Raw genomic sequence first — 27,658 nt, 5'->3', positions numbered from 1 at the left:
TTTTTTTTTTCTTCAATGTTTAATACCATGGGACAGGATTTTAAGAATGGAGAGCTGATTTCAGTCAATGTTTCCCTCAGAAGGAATATATCATTTGTATTTTGAGCAATAATTAATAATAATAATAAAGTCTGCATTGGTGTTTGTCAGGAAAAGGGAAGAACAGAAATATACAAGAACGAGGCACCTATATCCCCAGCTGGGCCTGAACATTCCGAGATGAAGAAAGAGAAATTACAAAGTGAACAGAGTTACTTCAGAGGCAATCCAGCAACAGGTAGCAAGGCCTTGACGATGGAAGTTCTTTCCTTTTTTGTTAAAAGGATTAAAACAACATTTACAAGACACCTAATATCCCATTCAATTCCTAATAAGAACGACAGAGAGAGAAAACACTGTTTGCTTGGTATGGTTCGCTGTGCGTCTGAACCGCCTTCCGCACCGGTTGACAGAACAAAACATTTCACCGTACCACCACATCATAATCCAGCCATCTAAAGACCCACCCCCCACCCCACCCTCTCGTCTTTTCTTCTCATCTCAGTGGGTACTAACCATGTGCGATTGCTTAAAAAGGCGACGCTGTTGAATGATGCTGTACAGATGTGTTCACCGTAGGCCACGCGACCAATGATATGGCAGTCAACAGAAAGACTTTTCCAGGCCATTTTGATTCCAGAGGCAGGTTTTGGGGGACACGGCTGGCATGCATCTCCCAGTCTACAAGATGAACTTCCCTAGGAAGAATCCAATGAAGATGGCTGCTATGACGACGAGGAGTGAAGGCAGGGAGGTGGTGCTGCTTTCTCGGCCGAGGAGGCTGGTTGAGTTTAACGTCATGTGGTCTGAGCGGGGTAGCTTTCTCATTCTAATGCCATCCTCCTGGAAGAGAGCAGTGATGAAGAAATGCTATTTTACCACAGAGCAAGGAAAAACAAGATGACTGCTGTAATTAATTCCAGTATTTCATTTCATTTACCATATTGTCGGGAATATATATATCGCTCCCTCCTCCCCCTAGGTTTTCTTTTTTTTTAAAGAAATACTAGTTTGGGAGGTTTTACAACTTACATACTGAAATGTCACAACATTATATAATTAATAGGGCTCTGCAAGGAATCAAGTGTTAAACGAAATAAACACCTGTATTAAAAGAATCAATGCCAAAAATGAAAGTGCACTACAATAATACATCACAATCCCAAATTAAAAGGGATTAAAAAACAAATAATAATGGACTGTACTGTTCCAATGCTGTAAGCGTCCATCTGAGTATTTCTTTTGTTCACTCTGTGTCAAATAACATACATTATGTTTTCCATCTTGCTCATTTAAGTCATGTTAAATAACAGCACAGGCTGTGGTGTGCAGATGTTCGACACTAAGTTTCTGTCTGTCAAACACTGTTAAAACTGCAATGCATGTTCAGAATAAAAGAGACATTTACATTTTTTTCCTTCCCTCTTCACAATGTATTTTTTAACAGGGGAGAGTTATACTCCCATGCACCCTCTACTCCAGCACATATGTCAACTCTAGGTGCTTTATGTCTCATCACATCTGACCTTTAATTGCCGGTTCTCCTCAGACAGCTTGCTCATTTCAGCTTGCAGCCTCTTGCATTTCTCCAGGACTTTCTTCATCTCTCCGTCATCCAGTGAGGCACTGGCAGCCGCCGCCAGTGAGTCGCTCTTCACGGAGTTCATCACTGGGGCCACTTTGGTCGCCTCCACGTCATTCTGCCCAACAGGGAGAGAATCACTGGCCTGTGTTAAGTAAGTCATGATGCTTCCTGTGCTAAAGAAAGGCAGCACTGTCCACGGTCCAGAAACACACAAGCATCACATCAAAGACACAGGGGACAGCATTTGAAGTGGCTTTGCTTTGTGGGATAGACACCATGACGGGACATAGAACTGAAGACTGCATTACAGAAAGACAACTACTCTATTGTAGACAAGGATGACTTTGAAAATTCAGTACAAAATAAATAAATAAATAAAGGACAAGAGTGAGTCTTTAACTGTATGCAACACAGCTGAGATGTGTCAGGTGGTCATGAGCTAAGCGTGAGCTGAGGCAGAGTCTGTGTGAGCTCCGGCCAAGTGTTCCACGGGTTAAGGTCCTATGCTGCTCAGCTCGAAGCTGACCGATGCAGTCTTGGCAGGGACACACAACTTTTCATGCCATTTAGTGGAAAAAACTAACAAACAAACAAAAAAACATCTGAGATATCAAGAAGAGTTTGCATGCCTGGTGTTGCATGGAGATGCACCAGGTAGTCCTGGGCTGAGTCAAGGGGTCACAGCAAGCTTACACTAAAAATCCGTTTCCTGATTTTTGCAAAATGGCCTCTGCTACCCCAAACACAGCCAGACAAGAACTGCGTAAGAAAATCAGGCAAATTGTATGATTGATTTGGTCAGTAAAGGTAAATTAAGAATAATCAAATCAATTTTATTTATATACCGCCAAATCATAAACAGTTGACCCAAGGCGCTTTATATTGTAAGGCAAAAGCCATACAACAATTACAGAAAAACCCCAACGGTCAAAACGACCCCCTGTGAGCAAGCACTTGGCAAAAAGTGGGAAGGAAAAACTCCCTTTTAACAGGAAGAAACCTCCAGCAGAACCAGGCTCAGGGAGGGGCAGTCTTCTGCTGGGACTAGTTGGGGCTGAGGGGAGAGAATCAGGAAAAAGACATGCTGTGGAAGAGAGCAGAGATCGATCACTAATGATTAAATGCAGAGTGGTGCATACAGAGCAAAAAGAGAAAGAAACACTCAGTGCATCATGGGAACCCCCCAGCAGTCTAAGTCTATAGCAGCATAACTAAGGGATGGTTCAGGGTCACCTGATCCAGCCCTAGCTATAAGCTTTAGCAAAAAGGAAAGTTTTAAGCTTAATCTTAAAAGTAGAGAGGGTGTCTGTCTCCCTGATCTGAATTGGGAGCTGGTTCCACAGGAGAGGAGCCTGAAAGCTGAAGGCTCTGCCTCCCATTCTACTCTTACAAACCCTAGGAACTACAAGTAAGCCTGCAGTCTGAGAGCGAAGCACTCTATTGGGATGATATGGTACTATGAGGTCCCTAAGATAAGATGGGACCTGATTATTCAAAACCTTATAAGTAAGAAGAAGAATTTTAAATTCTATTCTAGAATTAACACGAAGCGAATGAAGAGAGGCCAATATGGGTGAAATATGCTCTCTCCTTCTAGTCCCCGTCAGTACTCTAGCTGCAGCATTTTGAATTAAATGAAGGCTTTTCAGGGAACTTTTAGACAAGACCTTTCTAATTTTAGAGATATTGCGCAAATGCAAAAAAGCAATCCTACATATCTGCTTAATATGCGCATTGAAGGACATATCCTGATCAAAAATGACTCCAACATTTCTCACAGTATTACTAGAGGTCAGAGTAATGCCATCCAGAGTAAGGCTCTGGTTAGACACCATGTTTCTAAGATTTGTGGGGCCAAGTACAATAACTTCAGTTTTATCTGAATTTAAAAGCAGGAAATTAGAGGTCATCCATGTCTTTATGTCTGTAAGACATTCCTGCAGTTTAACTAATTGGTGTGTGTCCTCTGGCTTCATAGATAAAGCTGGGTATCATCTGCGTAACAATGAAAATTTAAGCAATGCCGTCTAATAATACTGCCTAAGGGAAGCATGTATAAAGTGAATAAAATTGGTCCTAGCACAGAACCTTGTGGACCTCCATAATTAACCTTAGTCTGTGAAGAAGACTCCCCATTTACATGAACAAATTGTAATCTATTAGATAAATATGATTCAAACCACCGCAGTGCAGTGCCTTTAATACCTATGGCATGCTCTAATCTCTGTAATAAAATTTTATGGTCAACAGTATCAAAAGCAGCACTGAGGTCTAACAGGACAAGCACAGAGATGAGTCCACTGTCTGACGCCATAAGAAGATCATTTGTAACCTTCACTAATGCTGTTTCTGTACTATGATGAATTCTACAACCTGACTGAAACTCTTCAAATAGACCATTCCTCTGCAGATGATCAGTTAGCTGTTTTACAACTACCCTTTCAAGAATTTTTGAGAGAAAAGAAAGGTTGGAGATTGGCCTATAATTAGCTAAGATAGCTGGGTCAAGTGATGGCTTTTTAAGTAATGGTTTAATTACTGCCACCTTAAAAGCCTGTGGTACATAGCCAACTAATAAAGACAGAATGATCATATTTTAGATCGAAGCATTAATTAATGGTAGGGCTTCCTTGAGCAGCCTGGTAGGAATGGGGTCTAATAGACATGTTGATGGTTTGGAGGAAGTGACTAATGAAAGTAACTGAGACAGAACAATCGGAGAGAAAGAGTCTAACCAAATACCAGCATTACTGAAAGCAGCCAAAGATAACGATATGTCTTTGGGATGGTTATGAGTAATTTTTTCTCTAATAGTTAAAATTTTATTAGCAAAGAAAGTCATGAAGTCATTACTAGTTAAAGCTAAAGGAATACTCGGCTCAATAGAGCTCTGACTCTTTGTCAGCCTGGCTACAGTGCTGAAAAGAAACCTGGGGTTGTTCTTATTTTCTTCAATTAGTGATGAGTAGTAAGATGTCCTAGCTTTACGGACGGCTTTTTTTTTTTAATAGAGCAACAGACTCTTTTTCCAGGCTAAGTGAAGATCTTCTAAATTAGTGAGACGCCATTTCCTCTCCAACTTACGGGTTATCTGCTTTAAGCTGCGAGTTTGAGTTATACCACAGAGTCAGGCACTTCTGATTTAAGGCTCTCTTTTTCAGAGGAGCTACAGTATCCAAAGTTGTGCTCAATGAGGATGTAAAACTATTGACGAGATACTCTTATCTCACTCACAGAGTTTAGGTAGCTACTCTGCACCGTGTTGGTATATGGCATTGGAGAACATAAAGAAGGAATCATATCCTTAAACCTAGTTACAGCGCTTTCCGAAAGACTTCTACTGTAATGAAACTTATTCCCCCACTGCTGGGTAGTCCATTAAAGTAAAAGCAAATGTTATTAAGAAATGATCAGACAGAAGGGGGTTTTCAGGGAATACTGTTAAGTCTTCAATTTCCATACCATAAGTCAGACCAAGATCTAAAGTATGGTTAAAGTGGTGGGTGGACTCATTTACATTTTGAGCGAGTCTAATAGATTAAATGCAGTGTTGAGGCTGTCATTCTCAGCATCTATTAAAATCGCCCACTATAATTATCTGAACTAAGCACCAAGTCAGACAAAAGGTCTGAAAATTCACAGAGAAACTCACAGTAATGACCAGGTGGACGATAGATAATAACAAATAAAACTGGTTTTTGGAACTTTCAATTTGGATGGACAAGACTAAAAGTCAAGCTTTCAAATGAATTAAAGCTCTGTCTGGGTCTTTAATTAATAAGCTGGAGTGGAAGATTGCTGCTAATCCTCCGCCTCGGCCCGTGCTACGAGCATTCTGACAGTGTGACTTGGGGGTGTTGACTCATTTAAACTAACATATTCATCCTGCTGTAACCAGGTTTCTCTAAGGCAGAATAAATCAATATGTTGATCAATTATTATATCATTTACTAACAGGGACTTAGAAGAGAGAGACCTAATGTTTAATAAACCACATTTAACTGTTTTAGTCTGTGATGCAGTTGAAGGTGCTATATTATTTTTTCTTTTTGAATTTTTATGCTTAAATAGATTTTTACTGGTTATTGGTGGTCTGGGAGCAGGCACCGTCTCTACGGGGATGGGGTATTGGGGGGATGGCAGGGGGAGAAAAGCTGCAGAGAGGTGTGTAAGACTACAACTCTGCTTCCTGGTCCCAACCCTGGATAGTCACGGTTTGGAGGGTTTAATAAAATTGGCCAGATTTCTAGAAATGAGAGTTGCTCCATCCAAAGTGGGATGGATGCCGTCTCTCCTAACAAGACCAGGTTTTCCCCAGAAGCTTTGCCAATTATCTATGAAGCCCACCTCATTTTTTGGACACCACTCAGACAGCCAGCAATTCAAGGAGAGCATGCGGCTAAACATGTCACTCCCGGTCCGATTGGGGAGGGGCCCAGAGAAAACTACAGAGTCCGACGACATTTTTGTAAAGTTACACACCGATTCAATATTAATTTTAATTAATATTGAATTAAATTGAATTAATTAAATTTTAATTAATAATAAAAACTAAATTATTTAATTTATGAGAAGACATTTTAAAAAGTGTACCATAACCCCACCTGATTTCATTAGCCATCCCAATGTTTTTCTGCAGACACGGCAATATGCCAATTAAGTGGACGTCACTCAACCTTAGTGTGTGATCCCTTGGTCTAGTCCAGTCATTAGGACCGACTGCAGTGAGGCAACCGGGTGAGTGGCTCATGTTCATAAAAATGCGCCACACAGCTGCAATGCTCTGGTTGTCCTGAGTACCAGTTGCCTGACCCCCAATCACTCCAGTAGTACCAGGGATTGTCTGGAAACACCTTGTAACTACGTCGCCCAGGCACTGTCTGACCACACGGGTCACCATCCGGATCTGGTAACCAGAAGCACCCGGACTATAAAGGCTGAATTTTAGCCCTCTAATGGGCATCAGCAGTGTCATGCTGTCCAGGAATTTTAGCTAAAGTAGTGATTTAGCTGGAACGTATGAAGTACAGCAAATAGTTTTAAGGTTTATATTTATTTCTCTTTAACTGATGCAAAAATATTGGTCCTGGTTATAACTGCATACCCAACTTCCCATTCAGATGATAGTTTAGAGGTGTCCCCTCCCCCCAAAAAAACACATTTGCTTGGAAAAATGTATTTGGGAATCTTCAGAGAATAATGTTCAACATAAATCTCAGAATGACAAACATATACATCAGGTTTTGATTTGCAAACTGCAGAAGAAAGCTTTAAAAACAAAATTAGGGGTGCAAACAAAAAAATGCAGTAACGCCTCTCACCACTTTATCATTTTCAGAAGGCAGCTCAAAGACACATCTCAGCTTGGAATCCATGAGATCATCGGGTTTTGCATCTTTCCACTGGTGGAGATGAAAAATGGGCATGTTACTCATCAAGGCAAACTGCTAACAGCTGTATTTTTTTCTCCCCCCCCACACACACACACCATACTACTCACATGCAATCGTGCCTTCACTCTTTAAACACATGACTTTAAACAAAGAGGGGGAAGAAGAACAAAACAAAACAAGCATACTGGCAATTTTCACACCACAAAACTGAGGATTTTCCATTGTCCAGTTCTTCAAATCTAACATGGCTCTTCATGTCCACAGAATTCTATCCTGCTGAATTAATAATTGCTGCCATAGTTGGCAACGTTAACACAGAACCACAATGGGATTCATGCAACAGCCACTTCTGTTCTACAACAGTTATTTGGACAGCAACAGTTACTCTGGGCATTACACTGGATCACTGAGCCTTTGCTGCCCTCTGGTGGACAGAGAATTGCAGAATTACTATTGTCTGCAGCTGCAGTCAGTCAGTCGATCACAACGTGAGACTCAGACTTTATTCTTTGTTAAGGAGATGAACAATAATTTGCTTAATTGAAAGACACAGAGGTTTAACATTCTGCACAAGGTTCTAGTTAAAACACACAGCTCCGCCTCATTTTAGAGAGTGGTGATAGAAAATAGGACGGATTTAGATGTGCAGCAGTTGTACTTAGATTTGCTGCTGCATATTCAGAAGGTGGAAGGACCTTTCTGGAAGTGTTTAGAAAGCACTTCCAGAAACACTGTTAGTGCATTCAATCTAATTTATTTATACATACTGAACCAAATGGCACACAGCACAAGTCCCCATGAGGTGATTCAAAAGAGTACAGTCTAAACTTAGCTACGTCCTCGGACATCAAAAATTTTCAGCTTAACTTATTTGTAAAAAGTACATCAATGACTTACCAATGAATCCATGTCAGAAACATTTGGTGGAGCAAAAATCGTCTGCACCATGAATTTGTGTTTACTTTTCTCATTGGGGTCATAATCAAAAGGCTGTAGCATGACTGCAAATGAAAGAAAATATCACCACAAATTAGATCAAAACTTTTTAAGGATTCATAATATTAAATTCATAGTGTTCTACACCAAGACAATAATGCTACTCATTCACTCTGCCAGAATGAGGAACACGAGGACTTAAATCCCATAAATGTTGCTCACTCTGGGTGTGATGAGATCTTGTTGCCATGAGATCTCGCGATACTAAAATGTAACTAACTCCTGTGGAAGTGAAAAGGTGTCTCAGAGTAAAGCAAATGGTATATAAATGGCCTCCATATTGAGCTCTTCCATCTGAATCAGAAGCTCAAATTGCTTTACACTAACAAACACAGATGGCAAATTGCTGCCATGTAAGGCACTCAACTGCACACCAGGAGCAACTGGGGGATTAAGGACCTTGTCCAAAGGCCCTTAGTGATTTTTTAGTCTGGGAGGGGCTTGAACAGAGGAACATCTGGTGTCAAGCCAATGCTTAGCTACTACACCATCACCTCCAGCTTAAAAAAAAAGATTTTATTTATTTGTGTGTGGTTGCTTCAAGCTCTAGATTTTGAACATGTCAGCTTGTAAGAAGCAGCCGAGTACATATTGGCACCGATCATCATTAATGAGGTAACAAATATGGCCAGTCAAGTTTTTTTTTTTTTTTTTTTGGGGGGGGGGGGGGGGGGGGGTAGTCCAGTAGCAGATTTGTGTGACCAGAAAGATGTGCTAGAAGCGTATGATGATTTATACCCATAAGAGAAAATGTAAAATTCACTAAAAGGTGATTAGTTAAAAGATTTCAAGATGCACCTGCATTGTTTTGCATTCTGATTTTCATTTAACCCCCTGGAGTCGTTTGACGCGGAGACGTATCAAAGTAACATGGCCGAATTAAGCGGTCATGCCATCAAATCCCCCACACTCTGAATTTCTGTTTGAATGCGTGTTGAAAGTGTGGACTTCAAACTATATACCAGTTTTTTAAATTTTATTGATAAGCCCAGTAAAACTGGAATCATGATTAATAATTTTCGCCAGGCTTTTTCCAGAATATTATGGTAATGTGTGGAGTGGTGCTTCATGCTGCACACATGTGAATGGGAGTTACAGTTGTATGTAAATGTTTAGGCACACCTGATGATTTTAGTTGTTTGGATCAGCAATTTCAGTTAAATATATTATATAGCAGATAAACACAGTGATATCTGAGAAGTGAAATGAGGTTTATAGGATTTACAGAAAGTGTGCAATAATTATTTAAACAAAATTAGGCAGGTGCATAAATTTGGGCACCACAACAGGAGAAAAAAAAAAAAAAAAAAAAACATTTACTAGATCCTCCTTTTGCAGAAATAAGCCTCTAAACACTTCCTATGAGAGCCTGGATTCTGGTTGAAGGTATTTTGGACCATTCTTCTTTACAAAACATCTCAGGTTTGTTGGTTTCCGAGCATGGACAGCCCACTTAAAATCACACCACAGATTTTCAATAATATTCAGGTCTGGGGACTGAGATGGCCATTCCAGAACGTTGTACTTGTTCCTCTGCATGAATACCTTAGTAGATTTTGAGCAGTGTTTAGGGTTGTTGTCTTGTTGAAAGATCCAACCCCAGTGCAACTTCAACTTTGTCACTGATTCATGAATACTGCTCTCAAGAATCTGCTGATATTGACTGGAATCCATGTGACCCTCAACTTTAACAAGATTCCCAGTACCTGCACTGGCCACACAGCCCCACAGCATGATGGAACCACCTCCAAATTTTACTGTAGGTAGCCAATGTTTTTCTTGGAATGCTGTGTTCTTTTTCAGCCATGCATACCGCCCCTTATGTCCAAATAACTCAATTTTAGTTTCATCAGTCCACAGCACCTTATTCCAAAATGAGGCTGGCTTGTCTAAACGTGCTTTAGCATACCTCAAGCGACTCCGTTTGTGGTGTGTACGCAGAAAAGGCTTCCTCAGCATTGCAGCATCATACAGCATCTCCTTGTGCAAAGTGCACTGTATAGTTGAATGATGCACAGAGACACTATCTGCAACAAGATCATGTTGTAGGTCTTTGGAGCAGGTCTGTAGGTTGACTATGACTGTTCTCACCATCCTTCGCTTTGGCTTATCTGAGATTTTTCTTGGCCTGCCACTTCAGGCCTTAACTAGTACTGTGCCTGTGGTCTTCCATTTCCTCGCTATGTTCCTCACAGTGGAAACTGACAGCAGAAATCTCAGATAGCTTTTGTATCCTCCTCCTAAACCATGATGTTCAACAATCTTTGTTTTCAGGTCATTTGAGAGTTGTTTAGAGACTCCCATTTGCTACTCATTAGAAGAGACACAAACAGGAGAAACATTTAATGGACACCTTAAATACTCTCTCATGATTGGAGTCACCTGTGTAAGACGTCAAGGGTCAATGAGCTTACCAAACCAATTTTGGGTTCCAATAATTAGTGCTAAATGTATTCCAATCAATAAAATGACAAGGATGCCTAAATTTATGCACCTGCCTAATTTTGTTTAACTAATTATTGCACACATTCTGTAAATACTATAAACTTCATTTTACTTCTCAAATATCAGTGTGTTGGTCTGCTATATGATATATTTAACTTAAATTTCTGATCCAGACAACCAATGATTTACAAAAGGTAAATCATTAAAACTGTCAGGGGTGTCCCGACCTTTGCATACAACTGTATCGCCCTCTTTCCTCCTCTCTGGCAAGAGCAATTATAAGGGGAAAAAAACATGACCATCCCTTTGTCATTGGTGGAAAATGGATGACAAAAACCAATCAAAAGTTATCACCAACCCACATATTTGGCTGTGGAGGTGCTTCGTTCAGCATGTGTGTGATTGTCTTCCTCTTTTCTTCTCTCTGGCCAGAATAGGAAAACAAAGTGCTTCCCTTTTATCAATGGTGGAAAAACATGACCTAAACCGATCCACATAACCAACCCCACATGGGGTGACCACCAAGCCCATGTGGGCTTTTTGCTTAGAAAAAAAAAAGAAAAAAAAAAAGACAGACAGACTGAGGCACCAATGCTGCCTTCAGGTGGACAACAGGAAAAATGACAGTGTCGGGCCTGTGACATGTCCAACACAAGCGAGATCTTGTGTTGGAGAGGAACTGTTTTTTTCTGAGTGGCACAAATAATTAGTGTGACATTTTATTGTTTTGTAAAAAGTTGTACAAAAAACACCTGAAGAATTTCTTGCAATTTAATATAAATACCGTATTTTCCGCACCATAAGGGGCACCTAAAAGCCTTAAATTTTCACAAAAAATCGGCCGTGAGCCCTATAATCCGGTGCGCCTTATGTGCGCACTGAATTCCAAAATCTGTAAAAACGACCGACGTTGTCTTTGACCGTCGGAATATCGGACTATTTCCCGCTGATGCAAGGACGTAATACGTAAAGTACGTACGCTAGCAGCGTAGAGTATGTACCCTGGCAGTGATAAACCAATCAGAGAACATTACGTAATATGTAAAGTACATACGCTGGTAGCGTAGAGTATGTACGCTGCCAGCGATAAACCAATCAGAGAAGAGTCCGTGGTACGTACACTTACCTCCGCCACTCCTCCGGTAGTTACCGTATACTACAGGTATCCTGCAAAACAACATTTGTTTTTCTAAGGACCCCCGAAAATGGCGCCAGCGAAGAGACATTCTTACGAGGCACAATTCAAACTGCAGGCTATCAGTTACGCGGTTGTTCATGGGAATAGAGCAGCTGCGAGAGGAAACAAGAAAATGAACTGCGCCAAGTTAAAAAGACCAAACGGAGTTTCCGCAGAAACAAAGCGAGGTGGCCACAGCTAGAAGACGAGCTGTTCAATTCAGACACAGAAGATGAAGACTTCGATGGATTTGTGACAGAACTATAATAAAAAAAATAATGTGAGTACATATTGTTAAATACCAGTAGTTCAAAGTTGTTAAAAAGTTCAAATAAACTCACCGTTTTGCTTCCGTGACTTTTTTTTTTGTAGACTATATGTTTTAGCGTGTGCCTTTTGTAAGGGTTAAGTACCCGCTAATTGAGGCTGCACCTTATAATCCGGTGCGCCTTTTGTAAGGGTTAAGTACCCGCTAATTGAGGCCGCGCCTTATAATCCGGTGCGCTTTATGGTGCAGAAAATACGGTAGTTGTTTATAACTTTGTTGTTTGCTACATTTGTTTGTTTTTGAAATTTATAATTTATAAATATAAAAATGGTTTGTTAAACATTTCTGTGGTTTTCACAGTAAAAAAAAAAAAAAAAAAAAAACCTATTCGGATTTTTTGTTTTTGTGTGAATTTAGGTTAATACAGTGCGTCAGAATGAATGAAAAAAATAAAAATAAAAAAACTTGTATAGTCACACAGGTGAGGTTGTGCTGAAGAAAAATGACACCAAACAAAGCAAAGTTTTTTTTTTTTTTTTTATAAAGGTAAATTATGATGGTAAAACCAAAAGTAGTCAGAAACAGCCAATTATACCCTGGACTCCAGAGGGATAAATAACAGACTATTTTAACACTAGAAATGGTGTTAAATATAATCTAGTCTCATTTTGTGCATCATCTCGTGAGCCAAGTGCATCATTACACCATTCCTGCTCACACAAAATTACTTGGAGCTTTAATGCCTCACCAATGGATCTTGTCACCCCATGACAAATCCCCACATCAAGCTATCCCAATTTCAAAGTTTTCCCAAGTCTGCTCGTCACCCTCAATGAAACCATACAGCAAATACAAGTTTGTCCTGTAGAGTGGAGAAACTTACCAGAGATGTTAATGCTTGCGCCGGCATCAATCACGCCACTGTTTGGCCGTACACAATACCTGCGTGGTGCCGTTGTCTTCACTTTGAAGCACACTCTTCTGTCAGAAGGGTTCTTCAGTTTGAGGTTGGTGGTGACTACATCTGTGAAAGGACCTGACCCCCCCCCCCCAAAAAATAAGAATGAGCACAATCATCATTATATCCATCATTCTGTGTTAACTCAAACCCTTCTACCTGTTGTGACAATAAATCGTAGAGTCCTCTTTAAAAGGCAACACATTCAGTGAATCCCCGCATTTTGGAGTCCAGTTTATTACTATGAAGTCACTAAAAATATTAGTGTGGCGGGGTATCTTCTACTGGATTGCAAATGGGATCAAAGAGAGGTTGGAGTTGAGACCAAATATAAAATACACAAGAGCAAGCTCAGACTCAAAATAAAAGATATGTGACTCACACCGTGACCTGGACTATACCTGGATCCAGATTCCACAACACAATGCAATAATTGCATACTGATCCAGAATGGTCCAACTGATCAAGATAATCTGATCTTACAATCTGATATTTAATTCATGACCTGAAACAAAACAGTGTCTTCCTGATCTTGGTTTTACATTGCGATGTCGTACCCATGAAGTTGCTTTAATGTAATCCTTAAAAGCCTACAAAGTGAGATCCTGATCCAGAATCTGGATCACCTCCAAAATTTAATGGAGTCTTCCAAGGCCTAGCTAACACCAATGTGTGGTGAAAATTCATTAAGTAGTTTTGACGTAAACCTCAAAGTCTGACAAAGTGAAGCATACAAATTGAAGTCCTGATCCAAAATCCAGATCACCTCCAAAATTCATTGGCCTAATATCCATCTGTGGTGCAAATTTGGTGAGAATCATGTCTTTTTTTTTTTTTACGCAATCCTTCAAAGCCTATAAAGTGAAATCTTGATCCAGAATCCAGATCCCCTCCAAAATTTAAGGGAGTCTTCTATGGCCTAATCTATTTGTGGTGAAAATGTTGTCAAAATCCATGCAGTAGTTTTGACATAATCCTGCTAGCAGACAGGCAAATAAATGCAGATGATTTTGTTACGTCTTTGGCGGACGTAATAAACATACATTCTACAGGAATTCAGTAGTTCTTTTCAGCCTCTTTTGAAAAATGATGGACCTGCAGTGCTATGATATCAGCTTCAAAGACACCTTTAAAGGAGTGACCTGATTAATGCCGTCACACCTCAACTCAGACCAGCATGATCTGGCTGACTAACTCAATATAAGCTATTTGGCCTGAGGCTGAACTGCAGGACGCAGTCAGTGGAAAATACTACACATGGCACTAACATTGCTAGTTCTTATGAACAGTTTTACAAGTGTCACTGAATATTTTAGGAATTGACATGAAGTCACACTTCATGTAAAAAAAAAAAAAAAAAAAAGTCTTTAGTCAAAAGTGACTTCAGTCAAAAAGAAACTTGCAGAGGTAGAAAAAGCCCCGTCCCCATTTCCATAATTTCAAAGCATTCACAATCACAATCACTGTGTATAAATTAGCAGTTCTAATGTTCCTCTGACGTTTTTGCACTCTGTTGTCTTCCGTATTTTGGCCTGGATGCTTCATTTATATTGGATGCACAAAGCTACGTCACAGAGCACAGCAGCTGTGAAAGTTGGACTGAGCTGAAGTTTGATCGTGGTGAGTTTGATGTCAAGTGACTCTGTGCGCTCACAGCCGAGCGCCGTGCAATCTCAGCTTTCATGCTGTGACGCGGCGTTTGCACAAAGAATCTCACTGAAAAAGAGAAAAGAGTTTTATAGTGATGCACAGGGTTCTCAGTGAATTGGGATGGAAAAAATCACCTTAAAAAGCCGGGGATTCAGGGGATGCTTAGGCTCCTCCCCCACCCAAAGCTTTTCCATTATGGTCTTATAAAGGGCCTTCTTTGTTAGTCTAAATAAATATACCAAAATCTGATGTCCAGGCAGAAGAGAACATCTCCGTGTTTCAAAATGTAAGAAAAGTGTTTCCAAAAATGCCACCAATTTGAAGTTGAAGCTGCAGAGGAGACCATCTAGTTAAATGTGCTGAGAGTCCAACTCACCTGTTGACTCTGCAAACTCACACCTGCTGCTACGCTTCTAAATAACACAAAGGCTCTTCAAACAGCAACTATTTTATTATTTCAAAAAACCCTTTTCCTTATTTTAACATTAAATGAAGGAATCAATCATCATGGTTTTAATTTACAGACAAACAAAGATTTCTAAAGAATCTTTTTTTTTAACTTAAAACTATTTTAATTACAAGTTATTTAATGTAAGAAAAACAAGGATTTTCTTGAATAAACTGCTGTGTATAAATTAGCAGTTCTGATGTTCTTGACACACATCTATACTGTTCAGTGTTTTGGACTGATGCCTTGTTTCTTTTGGCTTTAAAGTAAGGCTGTAACAAAGATAAAAAAAAAACAAAAAACTATGGCTTTACTTCACACAATTTGGCGCTCAAATGCAGGCAATAGTGTTTCAGAGCATTATAAATTTAAAAATCTAGTTGTTGAAGCTGGCCCCGGTCTCCCCTATCCTGCTGCAAGGAGAACTTTAGCAGCTGCAAAGAACTCCCGCCCCCACAACCCCCCCACCCCCACCAAGAACCTTTCCCATGCACACAATGATCCACACCAGAGAACCTTTGTGTGCTATCCCATGGGAAATGCACGTCATGAGGAACAGAAAAAATCAGAAACAGAACAGAAACAAAACAGAAAAAATGATCATCAGAAATGATCATTTTCCTGTTACACGCCCTTGGAAACAGTGTAACGGCCCAACTGCAGCATGATAATTTCACGCAGCAGTGTAACGGGTTGTTATGCTATTGTAATGCTGGTGAGAACCATGATGCACAAAGTGTTTGGGCATTCGGTGTTAAAGGTTCTCAATACTCCAGTGTGACATACTGTCCAGAAAATACAGCAGTAAGAAATAAGTCTTTCAATGTGGTTCAGTCTTTTTTCAGTCTTTCCCTGAAAAGCCTTTAGTCCCTGAAAAGCCTTCAGTTAATTCAAAATGTTGCAGCTAGAGTACTGACGGGGACTAGAAGGAGAGAGCATATTTCACCCATATTGTCCTCTCTTCATTGGCTCCCTGTTAATTCTAGAATAGAACTTAAAATTCTTCTTCTTACTTATAAGGTTTTGAATAATCAGGTCCCATCGTATCTTAGGGACCTCATAGTACCATATCACCCCAATAGAGCGCTTCGCTCTCAGACTGCAGGCTTACTTGTAGTTCCTAGGGTTTTTAAGAGTAGAATGGGAGGCAGAGCCTTCAGCTTTCAGGCTCCTCTCCTGCGGAACCAGCTCCCAATTCGGATTAGGGAGACAGACACCCTCTCTACTTTTAAGATTAGGCTTAAAACTTTCCTTTTTGCTAAAGCTTATAGTTAGGGCTGGATCAGGTGACCCTGAACCATCCCTTAGTTATGCTGCTATAGACTTAGACTGCTGGGGGGTTCCCATGATGCACTGAGTGTTTCTTTCTCTTTTTGCTCTGTATGTACCACTCTGCATTTAATCATTAGTGATTGATCTCTGCTCTCTTCCACAGCATGTCTTTTTCCTGATTCTCTCCCCTCAGCCCCAACCAGTCCCAGCAGAAGACTGCCCCTCCCTGAGTCTGGTTCTGCTGGAGGTTTCTTCCTGTTAAAAGGGAGTTTGTCGCCAAGTGCTTGCTCACAGGGGGTCATTTTGACCGTTGGGGTTTTTCTGTAATTATTGTATAGCTTATAAAGCGCCTTGGGGCAACTGTTTGTTGTGATTTGGCGCTATATAAATAAAATTGATTTGATTTGGTTGTTATAGTCATGAAAAATATACTATGTTGTTATGAAATGATCTTATATGGTGCCCTGAGATTTTTTGGCATATCGCACAGCCCTAGACAACTTGGGATGGCCTGATCCAATCTCAAATGTCAGCATCAAAAAGGCATATCTGATCCGAGTGAACCAGCTTTATTAAATACGAGTGTCGCCCCAATTATTCTGTGGTTCATTGTGGAAGAGACATGTCGCCAGAACTGACAGCGGCTACTCCACTGAAAGCATCGTAGCTCACAAGCAATGTGGTGGTGGGGCACTTCACAAGTCTTTCAAACAGTTTACTACTGCTGAACATTTTTCACTGTAATGAACAACATTAATGCCAATTATTTTCCAAACAAAGAAAGACTTTGGTTTTGGGAAGTAGGAACTTGCAGTCCACATCATCTCTTGATACGCAGCCTTCAGAAGCAGTGCATGACCAGACTGGAGTAGACGCACCCACGGTACCATGTAGACAGTTACAGTCATAACTTGGCCTGTATGCAAAAAAAGTCACTCAATGACATTCCTACAAACCAGAAAAACATCATCGCTGGCAGAGTGACTAAGGTTCGACGTTTGCTTGCCCAGTACGTGCCTTTATCATTTTGTCTTTTCCAGGATGGAAAGGGGAAAAAATAAATAAATAAAAAAAATAAATAAAAAGATAACTTGCTGGTATGGCAGCAGCTAGTGGGCTTGATTTTTTTGTTGACGAGTGGTGACTATAATATTACAAATCTGTGCAGTTATGACTAGAAATTTTATTAAAGCCACAGTTTTATATATATGGTTGCATTTCACAATCTGGGCCTAAAAAGTGTAACAGGGTCAAAATGGTCATTTTTTTCCAAATTCATTATGTAAAGTATCCCTTTCAAATGTAACTTTCTGGATTTAATTATTCCATTTAGTTTTAGAGAAAAAGCCAATTTATGGGACATAAATAAATGGAAAATGTAACGGAATTCAAAAGGTTTTTTGTAGATTTTCTCAGAATTGATCTTTTTTTGGCAAAAAAAAAAAAAAAAAAAAAAAAAAAAAAAAAAAACGGCATTCAGTCAATTTTCATGCAAAATCTATGGAACTGGTGTCAAAATGTTCTGAAGAACCTGTTCTTTCATAATACGAGGTCTATTAGAAAAGTATCCGACATTATTTTTTTCAAAAACCATATGGATTTGAATCACGTGTGATTACATCAGACGTGCTTGAACCCTCGTGGGCATGCGAGAGTTTTTTCACGCCTGTCGGTTACGTCATTCGCCTGTGGGCAGTCTTTGAGTGAGGAGTCGCCCACCCTCTCGTCGATTTTTTCATTGTTTAGGAGTGGCTCAGAGACTGCTGCTTTGTTTGATCAAAATTTTTTCAAAACTGTACGGCACAACTGAGTGGACACCATTTGATAAATTCAGCTGGTTTTCGGTAAAAATTTTAACGGCTGATGAGAGATTTTGGTCTGTTAGTGTCGCCGTAAGGACGGCCCACGGTGTCTGACGGCGATCTGCGCTTCGAGGCGGCAGCGTCTCGCCGTTTCCAGTTGAAAACTTCCACATTTCAGGCTCTGTTGACCCAGTAAGTCGTCAGAGAACAGAGAACTTTCAGAAGAAGTCGGCATGAGGAGTTTATTCGGACATTCCATTGTTAACGGACATTTTGTAATGAAAGAAGGTGCGGGCAGAGTCGCATGTCGGGCCGGACCCGACCGCGGGGGGTCGCGACAGGAAAAACACCTCTGTTGGAAACCTTAACGGGCAAGTTGGAACATGCCAAAGCTGTTAAACAATTTCTCAGTTACTCAGTTGTTGAAAGCCATCAAAAGCCGCTTGAATTTTACAAACGGTTTTCAACACGGATGTTTTTCCTGTCGCGGCGTACACAGATTTGCCGAGTCGTCACGGAAACGACTCAGCGAATTTGCACGCACGTCTTTCATTAAAAAATGTCCTTAAACAGTGGAATGTTCGCATAAAGTCCTCATGCTGGCCTCTTCTGAATCTTCTCTGTTCTCTCACGACGTCCTGGGTGAATTAAGCCTTAAATTAGGATGTTTTCAGGTCGAAACAGGCCGACGACGGCGCCTGGAAGCGCTGCATGACGTCCCGCTCCGTGGGAAGTCCTTACACCGACAGAAACACCCCATAATCTCTCATCAGCCGTTAAACTTTTCACCGAAAACAATCTTAATTTCTCGAATAGTATCCACTCGGATATAACTCACAGGTCCAGCAAAAATGTTGATAAAGCAATGCACGCCGTCTCGAGCAGCGTGTGAAACAAAGGAATTCAGCCGAGAGGGCGGGACCACATTTCACTCAAGGCCTGCCCACAGGGAAATGACGTCACCAACACACATGAAAAAACTCACGCATGCGCACAAGGGTTCACGCATGATTGGTGTAATCGCACGTCATTCAAATCCATATACTTAAAAAATAAATAAATAAAAGGGTCGGTTTATTATCTAATAGACCTTGTATACCATATTTAAAGACATCTGGACAAAAAAATGACTATGTTTATTGAATCACCACTGCTGAGTCCACGCCTGACGAAATTATTTCAACAGACCAGAGGTTCCTTGATTTATATCCAAGTGTTATGAAATACAAATCACTGGAAAGAGAACATCCTAAGTTTTAAAATGACACCAAGATTGTCATTTACCTGTATTTTGGCATGCTTGGCGCCAGAAAGTTATATTGGATCCAAAGGGATCCAAAAAGGGTAAGACCAAAAGTTATATTGAATCGGTTCCCGCTGACTAATAGCGTTAGAGCTTACTAGGAGTGCTGGGAGGAGGGAAGAAAAAAAAAAATCGATTCACATCCGAATCGCGATTCTTATTTATTAAGATTCTGAATCGATCCAGAATGTCCAAGAATCGATTTTTAAAAATCATTTTTTAAAACATTTTGTTGCTTACACGCTGCGTGTACTGTTTGTCAGGCAACAGCCTCCGTACTACAGCGTCCCCGCGAGGGGAGGGTCCGGTGTGCTTCAAACATTCGTGAGCTGCAGCTTAGCATGGCGGATGAAGAGCTAATTCAGCCAGCACCGTCTTTGCTGAAGGCAAATTTTTGGGTGCATTTTGGATTTTATTATTTGCTGCGTAAGAAGGAGCTTGACATGACTTATGCAGTGTGCAAAATCTGCAAAATGAAAGTCAAGTACTTCGGAAACACTTCAAATCCGCAAGTCCGCATGCTACGCCATCACCCGGAGCTAAAAGAAGCAGAGCAGCGGTCTCTGCCGACTACTAACCAGCGCACACTCATCACTTCACTAAACTGCCAGCCAACTCTTAACGAGCAAAGCAGATAAGTAAATTTACAAGGTCTGTCCATAAAGTAACGGTCCTTTTTATTTTTTTCAAAAACTATATGGATTTGATTCATATGTTTTTACGTCAGCCAAGCTTGAACCTTCGTGCGCATGCGTGAGTTTTTCCACGCCTGTCGGTTGCGTCATTCGCCTGTGAGCACGCCTTGTGGGAGGAGTGGTCCAGCCCCCTCATCGGATTTTCATTGTCAGGAAATGGTGGAATGATTTGGGCTTTTTTTTTTCCATCAGAATTTTTTCATAAACTGTTAGAGACATGCAGCTGGAAACCATTCGAAAAATTTATCTGGGTTTCGGTGAAATTTTTTCAGGCTTCACAGAGAATAAGGAGTGTTACTACAGCTTTAAGGACGGCCCACAATGGCGCTCGGCACCGTGCTCCGACGACAAGGCAGAAACCACCAGATCATTTATAAACGGATGGCTCTGTGGAGCCGGGACCGTCGTGTGCAATTTCTCTGGTTATCACAAGAGCTGGACATCAGCCATTTTCCGGCAGATTTCACTTTTAACAACGACAGAGCCGCTGATGGAGCGAGACAAAGGAACACCTCCGTTTCGGAGTGTTAAAGGAGAAGTTGGGACATGCCTATCTCGGCTTTCAGTGCTTACCAGTCGAGTGAGTATAAGAGAAATTGTGGACAGCTGGAGATGTCCCAACTTGTCGTCTGGCACTCCAAAACGGAGGAGTTCCTCCGCTCGCTCCAGTAGCGAATCCATCGTGACGCGCGAAGCCTCCGCGTGGCTTTCTATGACAAAATCTCTTGTTAAAAGTGAAATCTGACAGAAAATGGCTGATGTCCAGCTCTTGTGATAACCAGAGAAATTGCACACGACGGTCCCGGCTCCACAGAGCCATCCGTTTAGAAATGATCTGGTGGTTTCTGCCTCGTCGTCGCAGCTCGGAGCACGGCGCGCCGAGCGCCATTGTGGGCCGTCCTTAAAGCTGTAGTAACACTCCTTATTCTCTGTGAAGCCTGTAAAATTTTCACCGAAAGCCAGATAAATTTTTCGAATGGTTTCCAGCTGCATGTCTCTAACAGTTTCTGAAAAAATTCTGATGGAACAAAGCCCAAATCATTCTGCCATTTCCTCGCAATGAAACAACGACGAGAGGGGTGGAGCAGTGCTCACTCAAAGCCTGCCCACAGGCGAATGACGCAACCGACAGGCGTGGAAAAACTCACGCATGCACACGAAGGTTCAAGCTTGGCTGACGTAAAAACATATGAATCAAATCCATATAGTTTTTGAAAAAAATAAAAAGGACCGTTACTTTATGGACAGACCTCGTACATCTTTAGAATCACTTGATCTACCTTCTAAAGCTGCATTTTCTTAAACATTTTTAAGTAATAACTATCTCAGAGCTCTTTGAATCAAAAATCAATTCTGAATCGAATCGTCACACCAAGAATCGGAATTGGATTGAATCGTGAGTTGTTGTACGATTCACATCCCTAGAGCTTACTGCCAACAGCTCGCCAATCAGAGCGCAGCATACAATTATTCATGAGATGACATCACTAATGATGTAGTGGAGGTCAGGAACTTGCTGACAGACGCTGGTTGAAAAAATGGCAACAAGCATGTCAACAACAGCAGAAAATCATCTGCCAGCGAGGTTTGCTGAGTTCACAGAGGAGGAACTGGTGGAAATCTTCAAGGATGCCAAAAACACTAAGAAGGTAGACAAGCACGCTACTGACGTTTTAGAAGCACTGATATGCTGTTCACAACAAAATTAATTGATCTAATTTACTTGACTCTTTGTTGTTTGCTTAATTTGGTAGGGGGTGGAGAACATAACATTGATGGATGGCAAGTCATCCAACATAAAGAAATATAACTTTTCTTCAACAATATAACTTTTCTTCATCCAACATTTCTCTATGTTAGACTCCTTACCATCCATTATTTGTATAATATATGCGTGTGTGTGTGTGTGTGTGAGGCATTATTTGTAAAGTGCTTTGAGTGTCTGATGCACATGGAAAAGTGCTATATAAATGCATTCCATTTACCATTTACACACATCAGCGGTGTTATTTGTGACAGTAAGCAATAACACTGAACAGAACAGTTATAACTGTTCTATAAGGACTTTTCAACTGTAACATTTTTAAGCAGAATCTGATCTTAAATCTATCAATCTATATTTTTAATATTGCATCAACACTGTTTTGCACCACAGCTGTTGAAATGTAAACATATTAGTGACTGACAGGACTGTATTATCAGTGAAGCTGTGAAGCAATCAGATTGCATAAACACCATCTGCAAACCATTTCCTCCTTGCTTCGTCACAACACTGCTGTGACCAAACCAATTTTTTCCTCCAAGTACCCATCTCATTCACAAGCATCCTGATTTCTGTTTCAGAAAAGTTTCTTTTCTTGCATTTCCTCCTGGTTGCCATGGGTAAATGCTCATTGACCTTAAAGGACAAGTCACACTGAAATCATAACAACTTACATTCAGTCCCTCCATTCATGGCCAGTCGCCCAAAATGGCCGATATTCGCCCGAGTTAAACGAGGCTCATTAAAAGTCTGCTAACGAGTCTTTCATTGGATTCAGGTGTGTTGGAGCAGGGAGACAACTAAGAGTGTCAGGAATGTGGCTCTCGAGGACCGAACTTGGCCACTCCTGGTATAGCTATTGTACATAATTACATGTCGTTCTGTGTTGTAACACCCATGTTTGTCTCTTGCAGCATAAACGTGTGAGCATTGCTCGTTGGCAAGCTGAGTAAAGAGTTTGGCACGCATTTAAATTTGAGCTTGGTATCCATTTTTCCAAGATTCAGGAGAGTTTATTCCATCCAAAAAGAGTGGATACCAACTTCTACTCAAAAATGTTGCTTCCTGGGAAAAAAAAAAAAAAATGGGGGTAAGAGGTCTAGTCTATAACAGTTATTGCCACAACCTCTGCCATATCAAAAAGAAAAAAAGAAACAAGAGAAACCAAGCAAAACTACTAAAATTTTCTCCCGTGGTGGAGTTCTCACAGACGGGAAGCAGAGTTTAAAAACACCACATGCTGGTCTGCTGTTTTGTTTTCCAGGCAATGGGCTACTCCAGACTGATGTTGACAAGTCTGCATTATCCATTATTGCGGTTCCATACCAGTGCACTTTATATGTACACAATTCACACCGCCGACCTTTACATCAACCTATCTGCATCTATTGCACAACTAAGATGTTGCCATTGCTTCAGCTGAATTACAGCTGTATGTTACCTTCTTGCCTGTATGCCCAGTTAGGATACCCCAGGCCAGCTCTGGTCTAAAAATACCAGCTGTGAAAAGGAGGGCTGCCCCACCTAGCTAGCTGGAGGAACCCCAGCACGGAGTCCAAAACAGACTAGCTCCCAGATACAGGCAGACAGATTTAGCTCTGTCTCTGTGACAGTAAAAGAGCCGTGGTCATTTTCCATCACCTTACACTGCCTCTGACTGATGCAGTAAGTCATTTCATTTTCTCCCTAAAAACAAGCATCAATTCCAGAGATGATGTTTCATTTTTCTGCAGTAGGTCAACCCAGTTAAGATTTATATACGGCATGATACCAGAGATTAGAAACAAAAAAGTTGGCAAAATCTGGATATCACGCCAATATTTGCAAGCTTAACAGGTTACAAAAAATATAGTACTGCATTTAGCACTCGTGCTAAATTGTGATAAATTGGTGATGACAAACTATGACAGTGATGTCCAATTCATTTCACAAAGAAACAGATAAGGAAAAATAGATAAATAATTTTTTTTCCATGCAGCAAAATGAGGCAGTCTTCATCAAGTTAAGATGACCTCATCTATGCCATTAAAAAAAATAAATATTTCATGTGAAGAACAGCTGAGCCGTTCAGCGACGCAACAATGAAATCAGTTTAGAATATTAGAAAATCTACTTTAGAAAAAAATGTGCCATGACACTGCTGATGAGCTAGCAGAAAGCAATGAATGGAGTGGTGGCTACAGCTCTGTCTATGTAGCACCTTATGAAACAGACCAAGATGGAGTGACAGTGACTCGTATGAGACCTGTGTTCAAGAATTTAACAAACCCAATACTGCTGTGATATCGATCTTCGTGACTAGATTGGGACGTTCTTATTAGTTATTGTAAAGTCATGGCAAATTTTCTGACTGACATATTACATAGCTCTTAAGGCAAAGTGCACAATCACGAATGTGTACAAATAACAAGTATGTCCTTGAGTGGTGTAATTATAACTGTTTCAATTAAGAGCAGCAGTCAGCAAATGTATATTTTTCTTGCTCTTTTATTACAATAGTTGTTTATTTTAAAAAAATAAAAAGCTGCATTGCTTCCTCTCAAGTTTTCCTTAGAATCTGTACATATCTTCTGCATTTCAGCATCCATATATCTGCGATCGACCTTGTGGATTATTGAGGAAAACCATGAACGCATTCTTATCAGGATTAATTACACCTGGTTTTACATAGTTGCACCTCTGTAGCCTGACTTGACCAATATGAAATAACTATTTACATAGCACTTCCTCAAAGATCAACCTGGTTTAATTAAACTAATCAGCAAAAAATAAACATAAATAACTACAACACAACAATACACACATAAAATATATACATTTTCCCCAAAGTGAAAATTTAGAATTATCCATTTAAAAAAAAAAAACCTTGAAATCTTTGTTCAAGTTCACAAAACTTGAACAGAGTTCTCCACTCTGACACACTAGTTGCTCACATGCATTATGTCTGTATCTGCAGATCTTCTGTAGTTAAATAGTTGAATTAAACTGGTCGACCTCTGTAGAAACCAACAGGTCTGTTTATATATGCAATGGAAAAAAATGTATTGTGCAAAAAACAAAATCCACAACAACCCAAGAGTAATTATGTCACCTTGAAGACACTGTACCAGAATTTTCTGTTATGCATAAATCCATACGGTGCAACGCCATTATAGGTAAGATTGACTGAAATCTATAAGCCAGTTTAGAATGAGTTGTGCTTATAAAATTCTGTTTACACTGTGGTTGGCATTACTGTAACAATTCACAACCACACTCCCTCATTGAAATATATTAACCGACAGTGCACTGAGCTAAGCATGACTGTTTGTCTTATTCTGGATTTCTTAGCTCTGTCTTTGTGAAACACAACCTCCACTGATGCATTTAGCAACAATGTTTATATAACACCTACATATAGATCCTTGTCATTTGATTGGTGGTTTGTATGTCACATAATATGGACCATTCATCCCATTTGCAATTTTCTGTACAATTCTGGTTCCATACGTTTGTACCATTGCACGCCACAATCACCTTAAAGTAAAAACACAGCAACAGCGCTTAGTTTCAAAACAAACTTGGCGGGGTTTGTTTTGGTGATAGACAAAGGTTACTGACAGTGCTCATTCTTCTAACATGCCATAAACCATCTGGAGGCATTTGCAGTATTCACTGGGATGTTTCTAGCTGAAGTAGAAGCACTGTCGGATGAAGAGCTCAACAAATTTCTGTCGCAATTTTTGGCTGGACTGAGGAAAGCAGACAGCAGTCAGTACATGAAGAAGTCAATGCACAGCATCAGATACGGACAAACTATCCAACTGTTTTTGGAAGTTGACTGAGCACAATTTTGAATTGCTATTTAAACGATTGTGTTGGACTGTTTGGAACCTCTTGACCTCAAAGGACCAGTGATGCACATCAAAATGCAAGTCTCTTTCTCTTGATTATGAATTTAAAAAATATCAAAAGACAAGTATCTATTTTAGGTGTTAAATAATGAATGTTTTTTTTCCATTTGTGCAATAGAAATAATATTTCATGAGGTGAAAGATGGAACATTTCATCTTTCACCTCATGAAATAGTCTTACCACTGCACACAAACATTCATTATTTGTATACTATAGCGATACTTCCTGTGATGTCATGAATCTGGTCACGTGGGTTTGTTGACTAGCGTGGTTGGCTTCGTTGTAAGTTAGCTTCGAGAAATACCTTGCTTTTGCGGTGCTATCTAGGTTTCAAAAGTATTCAGAGACTGCCAAATCGCTTCCTGAACTCAAAGATGCCATACCTTCTCTCTTTTGTCGTATCAATTTACAGGCATTCTTGCCAACCATGTAACACACATGCTTGTGATGTCAAGGTTTATAACTTACAATAATACTTGGTAGGTTTGTAACAGAGTGAGAAAAAGCAGATTCTATTTTAGGACAGATTCAAAATATAGTTTAACTATAGGAAAAGTGGTCTCCCATCATTGTTTACTTCTATCATCCCGTGCAATACAATCATCTTATACTCTTATTTTATATTTGCTCATAGATTTTCACTGCACTGTCCTGTAGGACTTTATAGTTACACCTATTTATACTTTTTCCACTTTCATCTGTTTGCACTGAAAAAGGAGCTCTGTCAAATCTCGTTGTACATTTTGAATAATGACAAAGCGCATTCTATTCTATTTCATCAGCTCACATCAGGCTGACTTCAGTAGTGACACGTATTGAAACATTGCAAATGCAACATTTCCTTCACACACACACACACACACACACACACAAAAAACCTGAAACACTGAATGATCAGAAATTTAACAGGTCTGTAAAATAAACAAGCTGGCCAACACGAACTGCTGCAGCAGCCAACTAGCTCCTAATTCCACATGTATGAACGGGTTTTTTTTTTAAGAGACTCCATGCGAATTGACTGCTTTTAAGAAGTGCATAGTTGTCCACGACGTAATATTTTATTGCACAAATGCCGCTGGTAACATGAACAGCACACTTCCAAGTTAACGTACACCTCAATGCATTAAACTACATGCGTGTTGACATTAGCTTTATCTTTACAATCCTGTCAGTGACTACACCAGCATCTTGTAAAACAGAATATCTGCCAGACTTAGAGCAAACTGGATTTTACTTCCTCTGAAAAGTTAATTTATTTAATCTAGGTTGTGGGTGGTATTTCAGGGGTACAACAGTTAGCAGTGGCTAACGCTGCTAGCTCACGTTCCAACCAAAGTGAAGAGTGGGATAGCTACATGTTGAGGTTTAATCAACTTTACAAACAGCGGCAGTTTGCCCGCATTTTCGCTTCACTTCCACCCCCGTGTTGACAGGTAGTTAAAGACTGTCAGGCCGCGGAGCCGCGCGGTAAACCGGCTCTCCACGTCACTACCAGCGGCAGGATGCAGCGGGCCGACTCGCTCCCAAGCTAACTTAAAATGGCGGTTAACGCTAAATTAACCGGGGTGTGAAATTATGTCAAGTAGTCTTTCCGCCGGAACGTGTTTACTCACCTTTAAATCTAAGGTCAGAGAGAGGGTCGAGGATAAGAATCTGTTCCAACTTTGACATTTTATCTGAAGAGCTGCACTGGATGTAATTGTAGTCTCCACTGAGTCAAACGCTGACTGAGCTCCGAACGAGCACGAGAGACCCACGAAGAACACCACCTCCCTACGAGACCAGGTCACGTGACCGCCGAAAGTGGCCGAAGATGCGCACAGACGCCACGCCCCTTTATCGAAAATTAACTAAATAAACCAGCAGTCACAGGCAGAACAAAAATAACAAGGCAATTCATGTTGTTCAAATTTTCTTCTATTATTTTTTTTCAAGAAACATATGTGAAAACGTCAAAATTATTTTTAGAAA

General features: G+C 40.3%; 1 protein-coding gene across 1 annotated transcript; it reads right to left on the bottom strand.

Annotated features, from left to right (window-relative positions):
- On the bottom strand, nt 1-27,459 carry vapal (VAMP (vesicle-associated membrane protein)-associated protein A, like). Its single transcript, XM_034183144.1, has 6 exons — nt 27,301-27,459; nt 12,787-12,939; nt 7,915-8,018; nt 6,946-7,026; nt 1,566-1,739; nt 1-882 (listed from the first exon to the last, which is right to left on the bottom strand). The coding sequence occupies exons 1-6, from the start codon at nt 27,356-27,358 to the stop codon at nt 721-723; spliced, it is 732 nt and encodes a 243-aa protein (XP_034039035.1). The 5' UTR covers nt 27,359-27,459; the 3' UTR covers nt 1-720.
- Between the last annotated feature and the right edge of the window lie 199 nt (nt 27,460-27,658).

Source organism: Thalassophryne amazonica, chromosome 12 (genome assembly GCF_902500255.1).
Source record: "Thalassophryne amazonica chromosome 12, fThaAma1.1, whole genome shotgun sequence".
In the NCBI taxonomy this organism is placed as follows: domain Eukaryota; kingdom Metazoa; phylum Chordata; class Actinopteri; order Batrachoidiformes; family Batrachoididae; genus Thalassophryne; species Thalassophryne amazonica.
This window is presented reverse-complemented; position numbering and strand designations above follow the sequence as displayed.